This window comes from Etheostoma cragini, chromosome 4, assembly GCF_013103735.1.
Source record: "Etheostoma cragini isolate CJK2018 chromosome 4, CSU_Ecrag_1.0, whole genome shotgun sequence".
Lineage (NCBI taxonomy): Eukaryota > Metazoa > Chordata > Actinopteri > Perciformes > Percidae > Etheostoma > Etheostoma cragini.
The window spans coordinates 22,456,235-22,469,491 of NC_048410.1; the positions used below are offsets into that span (position 1 = coordinate 22,456,235).

At 39.5% G+C, this 13,257-nt stretch overlaps 1 protein-coding gene across 1 annotated transcript; it reads right to left on the reverse strand.

Annotated features, from left to right (window-relative positions):
* Positions 1 to 339: 339 nt before the first annotated feature.
* LOC117943294 (SAM pointed domain-containing Ets transcription factor) lies at positions 340 to 13,052 on the reverse strand. The gene is made up of 6 exons (XM_034869328.1): positions 12,696 to 13,052; positions 5,666 to 6,124; positions 4,169 to 4,366; positions 3,633 to 3,680; positions 3,224 to 3,358; positions 340 to 1,314 (listed from the first exon to the last, which is right to left on the reverse strand). Exons 2-6 carry the CDS (start codon positions 6,108 to 6,110, stop codon positions 1,136 to 1,138), a joined length of 1,005 nt encoding a protein of 334 aa, XP_034725219.1. The 5' UTR covers positions 6,111 to 6,124; positions 12,696 to 13,052; the 3' UTR covers positions 340 to 1,135.
* Between the last annotated feature and the right edge of the window lie 205 nt (positions 13,053 to 13,257).

Below are 13,257 nucleotides of genomic sequence, written 5' to 3' on the forward strand. Positions count from 1 at the left end.
TCTCCCACCCTCTGACTCTTCTCCCACCCTCTGACTCTTCTCCCACCCTCTGACTATTCTCTCACCCTCTGACTATTCAAATATTTGCTGTTGATTAGTATCAAAGCTTCAAAGACAGCAAAGTAAAAAAGGGGCTGATAAGTTTTTGTTTAGTTTGGAAGGTGTTTGGTCAATAATCTGATTATTAGACAAAATGAAAGGGTTTCCAGAAGAAGGCGCTAGATATAACATTAAGGGATCATTAAAGAAATTACAATTCATCCTCTGGGGACCATTACTTTTTCAGTCTGACCCCCCAGACCATGGAGCCACTCTGCAGGCGAAAAACCTCACTGAATTATTTTTCAATACCACATATTTTGTTTATATGTATTTATTTCCTTTTGAACACTTTGGGTCTCCATAGTAAAACACCCACGACATAAAATGCAACGTACAGCAGTACAAACCGAAGTTTACAGCACACATAACGTATAAAGCAGGGCTCTTTACCAGGTTACACCTTCAAAAACCAATTACATGGCACAGTCACACCCGGTGTTGAGGATCCTTTGATAACAGGTTTTCACTCTGTGGATCCAGATCCAGCAAACTGGCTGACTGATTGTGTGTACAACAGCCAGGACCAAAACCCCATAAAGAAGCAAAACAATCAACGGCAGGAAAACTGGCTCTAACTCTTACAGAGACAGTGATCAAGATCAGCAAAACTAAAAGACAAAACAAATGTAGCTGTGGACGAAAGAGCAATCCGTTCTGTTTGCTTTTTTAAGTAACGGATCATTTAGAATCCCATTGGGAAAAAATAAACAGGCAGCTCATGCAAATGACAAGGCAGTTTTTGTTTTTTAATCTGTGGTTGTTTTATTCTGCAGCAGAAAAAAAAAGCCACTTTGTTTTGTCTCTTCCTCTTGGCTCATGCATGAATAAGCCTTCACGCAGCAGCTGCCAGCTGTTGCTTCACTGTTGGCAGTGAAAGTGTGTACCATTGGGGTTGGTCAGTGCACGGGTTTCCTGTCACCTTTTCATCTCGGGCTTAAGTGTTCCAGTGCATGGCGAGATAATGTTTCCTCGTAGTTTTGTAGGTTTCCATCTCCTTCTCCTTTTTCCTTTTTCCTCCCACCATGCTGCTGCCTCACACTGGGTGAACGAACTGGTACACCAGTCTCTGAGACACGTCCGGCTTGCGGATGATGCCCTTCTTGTAGTACTGACGTATGGAGCGGCTCAGCTTGTCATAGTTCATAGCAGGTCGGTTCTTTCTGAGTCCCCACAGTCTTGCAACATGAGCCGAGTCTTCGATTTTAAAGATACCTGGTGGGAAGAGCAAGAGGTTTTACAGTTGTAACAACCCGCCACAAAGTAAAAATACCAGTGGGCCACATTGAGAGCCATGTTAGTCTACCACTTACATTTTCTTTCTTTCTTTCTTTCTTTCTTTCTTTCTTTCTTTCTTTCTTTCTGTCTTTCTTTCTTTAAATAAGCAGTTTAATTAAGATTCAAAACAATTTTTCTAACGCAACCTGTTCAAGTCTGCAGCATTACATATACAGTGGCTTGCATAAGTTTACACACCCATACTAAAGTTGATTAAAAAGAGGAATAAAAAAAAAACATCCTTTTGGAAATTGATCTTAATGGCTTAATTGAAAAAAAATAGTAAAATCCAACCTTTTAAGGACCCCAATTTTCTTTGTAAATAAATAATGTACTGTAAATAAATGACTGTTCTTCATTGAAATACAGGTAGCATAAGTGTACACACCCCTATGTTAAGGGGTTTCAGGCAGATTTTTATTTTTAAAGGACAGTTATTTCATGGATCCAGGATACTATGCATCCTGATAAAGTTCCCTCTGTCTTTGGAATTATAATAGCCCTCCCCCCCACACACGCACACATTCACATACTGTTCACCGTACCTAGAAATTGGCATGGGGAACTTTCCATAAGATCACCTCTCAATGCAAATCATACCAGTCCAAGCTAACTGATACTAGACCCTGCTTTTCAATGAAGAAAATGTATTTATGTACAATACATTATTCATTCACAAAGAAAATGGTGTCCTCAAAAGGTTGGATTTTCCTAATTCTTTAAATTAAGGCATTAAGATGAATTTCCAAAAGATGTTTTTTCATTCCTCTTTTTACTCACCTTTAGCATGGGTGTGTAAACTTATGCCAGCCACCATATCTTCACAAACAAATGTTCTCTCTCCTAAATAGCAGTTTAACTATCAGAAATATTTGAAATGTAAACAAGTGAAACTGTTTTAACAATTCAATTCAATTCTATTTTAATTACAGTGTAAAATCATAACAAGAGTTATCTCAAGTCAGATAAACTAAGTCTAGACCACACTATAATTTACTTTATTTTTATTTATTTTTTACATTTGTCAGACATAAGCAGCTGATGTGTCAGATGAAAGCAGCTGAGGTGTCAGATCAGATGAAAGCAGCTGAGGTGTCAGATTAAAGCAGCTGATGTGTTACATGAAAGCAGCTGATGTGTCAGATGAAAGCAGCTGATGTGTCAGATGACAGCAGCTGAGGTGTCAGATTAAAGCAGCTGGGTTGTCAGATGAAAGCAGCTTTGGTGTCAGATGAAAGCAGCTGATGTGTCAGATGAAAGCAGCTGAGGTGTCAAATGAAAGCAGCTGATGTGTCAGATGAAAGCAGCTGAGGTGTCAGATGAAAGCACCTGATGTGTCAGATGAAAGCAGCTGATGTATCAGATGAAAGCAGCTGAGGTGTCAGATGAAAGCAGCTGATGTGTCAGATGAAAGCAGCTGAGGTGTCAGATGAAAGCAGCTGAGGTGTCAGATGAAAGCAGCTGAGGTGTCAGATGAAGGTGTATTGACTGAAATGAGCTGATGTTTCAGTTGTGAAGTTAAAGTGTGGAAAACATTGGAACTTGACGTGTTATTAGTAAAAGAAGTTGAACTGTGAGTTGAAAAGTAAAAGATAAAAGCAGCTCAGGTGTCAGTTGACATGCAACAAGTGGAAGCAAATGAAAAGTCAGCTAACAATGTTGTAGGCTCTGAAAGCAGTTGAACTGTAAGTTGAAAAATAAAAGATACATGCAGTTGAAATGCAATAATACAAAAAAACGTAAAATATACAGTATGTTATTTTACTATCATTTCATCTTTTCCTTTTCATTTCAGCGTGTAACTTAAAATGCATGTCCACACCGTAGCATTTTCTTTTTAAAGTACCTTTTTCTTTATTGAGCCAGCGGATACAGCGTCCATAGTTGTGAGGTTTAAGCAGTAGTTCTCTGAGGAATTGCCACAGATGAATGGGCTGACCGGAACAAGAGGAATCTGCCTCGGACCAAAGATCCTCACCACCTAAACAGCACAAACACAACATTTGGACTTTAAGGCCACAGTGTTGGGAGTCTCAGAGGAAAATCATTAAGGTTTCAGAACTTACCAGGAGACACAAAACAGGTGCTTAATTTGCATAAAAGCCAAACTTTTGTACAAAATTAAGTAAACCAAAACGTCCATTGGTCGTTATCAAAGTATAAATGTCCTTAACATTTCAATTTGCTTAATTCTGAGCAAAGATACAATGCAGAGTTTAATATTTTCTGTAAATGGCAGGTGAAACCAAACCTACCAGTAGTTTTTGTATCCCCAACTGAACACTTCTCTTTCATCCAGGCAGCTGAAGACAGAAGAGAGACATTTTATTTAAAAAAAGGTTTAGTTTAAAGTAATTTAATTTTTATACCTGTTATTATGTTATTGCAGCAGGCTTTGATGAACTTAAGCCTTGTGTTGTCCTCCCGGGTCAAAAACGGACAAAGATTTGACATTTTTGTCCTTTTTTGTTTGTTTTGTTTTCACTAACGCCGCCTTACTACCACCAGTTTTACACTACTTTTTGGAATTCATGGTCAATAACCCTCATTTATATAGAATTATACCTAATATTTGAGTTAAAAAAGCAGATCTTGAATTATAATAGCTAAGATCAGAGGAACCTACGTATGAGATCAACTGTATTTGCAAAGTTCAAGAGCATCCATTTTTGTGTGGTACTTTGGTTAAAAAAAAAAACATATTTCAGATACAGACATTTTTTAAAGGGGTCAAATTTGACCCGAGGACAACAGGAGGGTTAATGTTGCATGACTGCACGCACGCACACACCTGACTTCCAAATGTCCAGGTGTGCGTGCAGCGTGTCTCCACACTGTGGCGATCGTTGGCGAAACTCATCCTCGCTCATAGCACACACGTCCTTTCCCGTCAGCTCCTGGAAGGCCTTTCCTGCATGGGGCAACCTGTACAGATGTTCAGTCCACAGAAGCCACTTCTGGACGTTCCCTGTGTTCCACTCTATGGGGTCTACAAAAACAGAGAAAGATGGGGAGAAGTTGAGAAAACTCACTGCAGTCAGTTAAATTCCCAGTTCAGTGTATTTTGTTCTGTTCTACTGGTTACTGAAACCACCAGAGATGGCAAAAGTACTCACTTCCCGTACTAGTAGAAGTATAGATTCTCTATGATAATGTTGTAAAAGTAGAAGCACTGATTTAACTTCTTTACTCAAGTAAAAGTAACAAAATACAAGCATGGAAATTTACTTAAAGTATAAGACTAAAAGTAACCATGCAAATAACAATCATTTTTAATGCAAAGCTAACTGGACCAAATAGGGAGCAAGCTGAGGAATTTCAGTGTACACGGAAAAAGGCTCTTTATATGCCAATGGCTACATTTTAAATGGATGTCTGCCAATGGGCCTAAAACATCCTATGTATGATTATTGTGACAGAGACTGGGGCTCCAAGTTAATAGGATTCTGACTAAGTAGCAAGAGATGAATTCAGTTGTGATTCTGTGAGAATTCACAGATCCAGTTTTTCTTTTTTAATCTTCCCCTTAACATTTAAATGAATCTACTTGTTTGTGTGTGTGCTCAAATATGGCTTCTGGAACAAAAATATAGATAAAATATGAATTACTAAACAGACATTAATTAAGAAGTTCCCCCTACTTTTAGAGTTACGCCAATTTTGTGAAGTGTAAGTAGAAAGTACCGATATTTGTGTTAAAAGTAAGGAGTGGTCAAAGCAAAAAGAAAAAAAAAGTAGTAAAGTAAAAATATCAGAAAATGCTACTTAAGTACAGTAACAAAGTACTTGTACTTGTTACTTCCCATCTCTGAAAACCACAAAGTAATCAAGCTGTTATGCCACTACAGTTCCAATCAATACAACAGATGCCAGGATATTGCAAAGCTTTATGACAGCCAGAAGCCTTACAATACATAAGGCTTCCTCTGTTTGCTTTTGGGAGCAGGAGAAACCTCGCCCTTCACACTGTGTACACTGTCTATTGGCAGGAAAGAAACCTTGCTGTCACAATCCAGGAGAACACATGCAAAGGTCAGGATTAGAGAGATCCTGGAGCAGGCAAACATGGCTGTGCAACAGTAGGGATATGATTGAAGAGTTCTGTCATCTTGTCTGGGCTATTCACACTAATATGTGTTGGTTTTGGGGGCAAGATCCAGTAGCTTAAGTTGAATCAATATCCCTTTATTAACAAATAACGGGCTTCTTGCTTGTCATGAAAAATGTCTTGTGTACCTCTCTTGAAGAAGACAAACTGAAGTAACAGGTGAAGTGGAAGGCAGCCTACCTGGGGTGATATTGAGCAGTTTGCAGGCTGTTTCAATGTCCTTCAGCACTTCTCCCACCACCATGCATTGCACCTGCTCCAGAGACCGCTCCTCCTCCTGCCCCTTCAGCCCAGCAGAGAGTCCATGTTCCTGGCTGTCAATGACGGGGCACTGTTCTGGTTCTTCCTGGGACTCCATGCGAGTCATGGTTGAAACCACCGTTGGGGAGGCCTCTGAAACTTTCACCAGCCAGGTGGCGTCTTCAGTGAGGAGCATGTCAAAGCAGGACAGGTAGAACCCCGGAACACCGCGCTCCAAGGCTTCCACGCTCGGTTTGGTCTCCCCCAGGTCCCAGGGTTCTCCAGAGCCTCTGTTTCGCTCCAGGATGGCGAGGGAGTCCTCCGTCATCCCGAGCCGGGATCCATACAACGGGCCTTCCGATAAACTACCCACTGGATTTGTCATTCTGTAACTCTTACCTGGAGACAAGAGAGTCAAAAAAGTCACATTAAATTCTGAATTTCTAACATGTTACTTACTACAAGAACTGAGAGCCATGTACAGGTTTACAGTATACTTTCACCATTGCAAATCTTTGTTATAAAGTGTCTTTGTGGTGGATTATTCTAAATAGAGTGAAACCAGAAAGAATCACCAGATCTGCCTATAAAATAAACACTTCCCAAAAATGTGTAGTTTAAACCTGCAGTCGACAAGAGCTTATAAATGATAATCCTGTCTGACAGGATTTCAGTCAAGCAGTTCAGCATTACTCTGATTAAAATCATACCTTCTCCAACAGTTGTTCTCCCGCAACTTCCTGGCTGCTAAACTAGCAGTTGTTTTTGTTTAGTAATAAACTCCATCAGGGCATCCGCAGACACCTTTTTTAGAACGTGTTGTGAGCAGGACTGAAGTGCAACTGTGCTCGATGCTCTATAAGAGCCCCGAGCCTGATGGAAATACTGGGGAAATGACCCCAAGGAGAGTTAAAACACACACAGCGTTGACAGGCATGGGGCAAAATGGATTTGACTGAGTCTCTTATTTGTGGGTCAGTGGCCCAGAATGGCTGATGTGTTGGGGGTAGGTGACTGTCATTGAGACCTGAAGCAGCCCAGCCGCCTGCCTCGGCTTTCAAGGTGCCGTCTCTGCAGCCTTCTGTCTCCACTGTCAGCTGGAGTTTTTAATCAAGTTAGATAATGTGGAGAAGAGAAAACAACCAAGCTGTCTGTTTTATGAAGCCTTTTCTGCTAGCTCCTACAGCGTCTTCTTGACAGGAAATTGCCATCATAAGTACGTTTATGGACATCAGCTGTAGCACAAGTGTTGTAATCTCAGGGTGAACTCGCATATGGCACCCATAATGTGTATCAGTCACAGCTGGCATATGGGAAGACACACTGCTGTCACACACCAGGTTATCAGTGGCTGTGGCTGATGCCACCGTAAAGGAAGTTTGCTCCCACAGAGCACATGTTCAAGGAGAGTCACGGCTTTATTTGTCAAGACACAAAGAAATTAAAAGTCTCATAAAGTTTGCTAAATGATGGACTACACCCATCAGCCAAAATCATTTGTGAGGGTGAGAGTGTAAAATGAATGCAGGTAACGTTTCTCAAAGAAGAAAATACACAGAAAAAGAAGATTTTTCTTCTTAAATAAACAGATCTATTTTTGCACATTTCGCACATGGAATAAATTGATTTCCTGTTTGCTTCTAAAGTTCTTCTCATTCCTTTTGTGTCTATCTAGTGGCACACACCTTACACTTACACCTTACACAGAACTTCATATACTGTTTTCTATTCTTTTAATCCATGTTTTACTGTCTCTATTACATGTTTTAATGTTTGCTGTTTTGCATGTTATGTGGTGGTCTACAGAGTTTTAAGGATGTCCTGCCTCTTGGACTGTAAACTAGTTTACCCACGGGTACCAACAAAGTAACTGGAACCTGAATTGCCTGGATTGAAGAACACAAACCCATTTATAATGCCGATCTCAAGCCTTTTACATGATTCTTTTTTTTTTCTTCTTCTGATTGTAAAGCTGATAATAACATTTGAGAAAATACTCTTTTACCAAACTTCCCCAAAGTTGAATGAAGTTATCTTCCCCGCCCCTAAAAAAGATTACCCTTCCAGACTATGGTCCTCAACCCCCCATTGTAAAACTCCTTCCCAGTTTTCCTTTTATCTCCAAATTTCTCGTAAACCATAACCCACACTCCCTTTCACTCCATCAGGAGTCAGATTAAAAGCCACTGGTATCCCAGCCTGGCTGCTTCGTGTCAACTCTGCTCTGTAACAGCTTGCGCTAAGCCCATTAGCAAAGCAAATTTAGCCATATTACCTTCTTCCAAAAGGAAGAGGGGGCACAAGAAAAAGATACAAACACACACCCCCAGGGAGAGGGATTAAGACCCTGACTGATCTCTAAATGAGTTTGGTCAAGACGCTGATATTCATTTCAGGAGCATTAGAGCTTGCTCCATTTACTCAGCAAAGTCAGCCTTTGACACCGACAGAAAAGGACTGACTCCATGCAGGCGTCCACCCTGGGAACCACATTTCTTCCACATGCTTGGTCTCATTTAACATGAAGAGGGTGATCATTTGAGATGAACATTGTATCATCACTTTGAGGTTCATGTCATTATAGCTGTGCTATCAAAATCAAATTTTTTTCTGCAAAAATAAATGGAATGGAGCCACTTGTGTTAGCCTGTTTTCCCTGTGTAGCCTATATTTCACATAAGGAGCTTTGATGAAAAGAATAACAGTCGTGTGAATCCAACTGGGATCACAAATATTGTCCATTTAATTCAATTTGTTTCCAGTAGGCTTTCCCCTACATGTCATCACTAGCCTCTTAAACAAGAGGACCTTGTTAAGCCTGGAAAAAGCAGTTAGCTTAGAGTCAAGAGATTATGACCCAACGCAAAAATCTAATCCTTCACTTCCAAACAACTCTTGAAATTAAGGAAGTATAAGTCGCAGACCAATACAACAAATCCAGCTTAAAATAAACCTGATACCTCATTTATCAGAAAGTTGTGACAGAAGTCAGCTGAAGTGTTTAGATTAAAGTTAATGAGTAGTGATTAAATCAAGCAAAAGTCTGCTTTTTCAAGTGTGTTTAACCTGAACAATTCAATCTGAGCTGAAAAAAAGAAAAGGTCATGTGTGGGATCCGAGACCTTCTACCTAATAGCGCCCAAAATATGTCCGACTCGTCACAAAAAAGGGTCTGTGTTGTTTGAGTCTGGAGTTAAAGAAGTGTGTGCAGCCAGGCGGGACTGTTTCCCATGCGAGCGTTAAAGAACACACTTTTTTTCCAACCTTGTTATTGTTTCCCATGGGTTACTTGGATCAAATAAGGAAGTCATTGTTCCCGAGAACAAGGAAAAAGGAATTACTGAAAGAAAAGTGTGAAGGCTGGAAGAGATTTGGATCGGTGGATTTCTGCCTTAGACTAACACACGTGCATGCACATGCACACACACACGCACGCACACACACACACACACACACACACACACACACACACACACACACACACCTTGAGATATGCAGGTGCTTTTTTCACATTATGCATAATAAATTAGGTTCAGGTTTTAGTAGTTCATCTTCAGGTTGACAATGGCTTTTTTTAGGAAATACAAAAAAGGCTGATTTTCTATGTGTGTGTGTGTGTGTGTGTGTGTGTGTGTGTGTGTTTGTGTGTGGGTGTGGGTGGGCGGCTTCTATTTTTGTTGTTTACAACATGTGTAGTTTACAGACCATCACCTTTTATCTGTAAAAATAAATAATTTAATGACATTTTGTTATACCCCCTTTTTTCGCATCCAGTGGGTTGTGTTTAATTGCCAATGGGGAATGTTGGTGCATTCGGTGATTCATTTCTGCTGTTAGTCAGGTGCACTGGCATTCGGCCAGTTGGAAACAATACAGTTTTTTCCGATCGCTAAACGACGGTGGGCAGAACTGGAGTCACATGTGCAAAACTCTAATTACAGTCTGTACAGCAGCAGTTCATGTGGACCAACCAATAGTCCGTTTTTCATGGCTTGAACACAGTTTTCAAATACCTACACACTTATCCTATGCCGTTAACCACAACCTGCATAACACTGTGGATTTACAGCACTTTGATAAAATGCTAACACACTGCTGTCACAACCATGCATTCAAAATAGAATATATTTCAGTCTGGTGCCTATCAAACACTGCTAATGCTAATTTTTTAGTGTTTTGTTTTTGACTAGTTAGTGAACATATACAGTTTAATTTTGTACACAAACCCCAAATAAGAATTACAAACAATTATACACTGTACCATTTGAGAAAGACAGGTAAAAGAGCAAAGATACCAATATGTCAAGTTCAGATGTCTGAAGTTACAGTCACAGTTCTAAAAAACAAAATGTGAAATACACTGCCTTTACTTTTGTAAAACTGCATTCTTACTGTTTTTCAGAAAGTAATAAAGGTTAAAGCAATGGAAACACCACATTCATTAGTATTTAGAGATGCACGGATGTGTTACGAGGAAATTGGCATATTACCTAACATTTATAGCTTTTCTTTAGAGAAAGTATTGATTAGTGTGAAGTCACTTAAATTGCTCAAACTGTACAGATGAAAAGTTCCTATTTTCTGTATTAGTGTTTTTTCTCTCAGTGTGTTCCGAGTGACAGTGTGTGTTTTCTCCGTGAGTTTTCTCCGTGAGTGTTTGGTGCACTGAGCTTGTTTTGACACATGTGTTAAGAGTTGTGTTTCTTGGAATGAGTTTTGCAGGAGATGTGACCTGTTCAGCCCAGGTGACTGTTGGTAGTGCGGACTGTAGGTAGAGGTTTGAACATGTAGCTCCAGTTGTGCCCACTGTTTGATTCAATTCAATTCCATTTTATTTATAGTATCAATTCATAACAAGAGTTATCTCAAGACACTTTCACATAGAGTAGGTCTAGACCACACTCTATAATTTACAAGCACCTCGGTAAGGTGTGCACAAGCTCTGCTTTTTAAATTTACGCATACAAAAGAACCTGAGAGTGGAGATGATGGAAATAAAAATAACAAGTCAAAATATTGCAAAAAAGTTTGGCTGTGGTTGAAAAGTTGGTGTCGCAATAAATGCAAAATGTGACAAGTGAAGCAAATTTAGGACTATGCGACTATGGTTACCTGCTCCTCAGGTCTCTGCAGGGTAAATCCAGAAAGCTAGCTAGACTATCTGTCCAATCTGAGTTGTAAAACAACTTTTGAAGGTACACATTCCATTGAGCAGGCTCCTTCCCGAGGCTATGCAGCTGCATTGTGGCTCTGACTGCCCATGACAATTGTGATTGGTTTAAAGAAATGCCATTAAACCAGACCGCGTTTTTCTCCCATCCCAGAATGCTGTGTGGACTAGCAAGACCCTCCTTTGCAGCGCTGTTGAGGAAAGTCTGGCAATGCGAGATTGCAATCTGCTTTTTTTAACGTCTCCTTGGTACAAACTTGGCCAGAGTTCTCTATATGGTTTTAGCCTACATTATATATATATATATTTCTTTGTATAGCACCACCAAAGAACTTCTAATATTAAGTGTTGCATGAATGACATTCCAGGCAAGGCAACTTCATTTAAATAACACACTCTATGTGAAACAGAGTGTAAATTAAATTCTCTATTAAAGCAGAGAATATGGCATCACCATGGAAATTATTTAATTCTATGGCTGTCACCTTGTTTAATGTTTACACTGCAGATCAGATCAGAGATATTGGTCTGATGTCCCACTTTCCAAATATAAAAATAATATATCATTATCCTAAGTGATTATTTTACGGATAAACCTTACTCAACATGTTTATCTAATTTCAATTTCCTATGACTGTCATATGCACCGTGGATGATATACTGTAGGATTTTTAGAGGACACTCACAACTGTTATTATACTGTTATATTATTTTAAAATGTTAGTGAGGAGGATGTAGTAGAGGATAGGTTCCAAATATTTCCAACTCTTGCTTTTTTATTTAAAAGTCCCCCCTCTTAATCTCTTAGAGAGTCCTCACAGCTTTTCATAAACTATATGAAAGAGATCCTTTCAAAGCCGGCTTTTTAATAACAAACACACAAAGTTTGCTGCAGAGTAAGGATAAAGATCAGCGTGACATGATAGATTTAAATTAGAGGGTAAGATGCAGCTTCACCTTCAGATTTAATAGAGCAGAAAGTCCAGTTCTATTGTTTCTGTTTGGAGTTTACTCTAATTATAGTGACAGACGTATTAAATTTCCACCTTTAAAAAAACATTTCCGGGTCTTATCGCAGACAGGGACGCATTTCATTTTAACGTGTCAGCGTATCGTTGCGGTTTTAGCATCAAATTGCAAACAATGCCCCCAGCCAACCTTTTTCTGACCACATTTTTTTTATCTCCCTGTATGAAACATGCAATTAGACAAACACAGAAACAAGAAAAAAAAAAAACGGTAAACCTGAAAACGATACAGAGCAAACACAAAGACAACAAAACAGAAATGATTAGGTAAATTAATAAAACAAATTTTCTGTTTTCATAAAAGAAGCCTTATGTTGTCTTTAAACCTGTGTTGTGAAGCCAAAGACAATTTACCATTTTCTGGGTGGTAAAAGTTCATAACTGGTAAACTACACTAACCAAACTTCCGGCTATAAATATATATATATATATATATATATATATATATATATATATATATACTTTTATTTTTTTAACTGACAAAACTTTAAATGTGTAGACAAGTGTTTAAATATGTACACAAGTTAAATAATCACTACAGAGTATAATGACTAACTAAAGTTATTTATAAAAGTTGGTTATCCTGAACCAGGTAAGTTGCATAGAAGATGCCCTTCATGTTCCCTGAAGGATGAGATGATGACATCAACATCAGACGGTAAAGGTCCCTCTAACAGTTAATAGTAATAGTGTGAACAAGCAAAAAAAACAACTGTATTCTACGAAACAAATTGCATATTTAGGACATTATGTATAGAAGCGGTCTTCTTACCGAGGCGAAGATGCTCTGATGGCCAGAGGATGATGGCAGATGCAGTGCAGCTCTGGTCCTGCTGCAGGATGAAGGATGGCCTTTTGGTCCCGGGTGCAGACTAAAGCTCAGCTCAGATGGGACGTCCAGGCGCTATCTGAGGACAGAGATGCAGCAGGCACCCTTCAATCTATTTCTCCCCCCCCCAATGAGTGTCACAGAGCCCCCAGCCTTTAGGCCTCGAACCCTCTCAGGCTCTTTTTTGGAATTACACTCAAACTGAAACTCACAGCCTAAAGCACAACTGCAAACAAACTTCAAGTGAAAGCACCTGCTGGGGGTGTGTACAAAGTGAGGGCAAGTGACTCTGAGAGTGAGTGAAAAGGAATTCCAGCTCCATTGACTGCAACTTATATTTATAGGGCAGTTATGTTTACTTTGTGTGTGTGTGTGTGTGTGTGTGTGTGTGTGTGTGTGTGTGTGTGTGTGTGTGTGTGTGTGTGTGTGTCTGAAGTGCCATGTGTCTTGCAGATTAGACTCAGACCTCCTCAAACACTACTAGTTGACCTCAGTATTTAGGTGA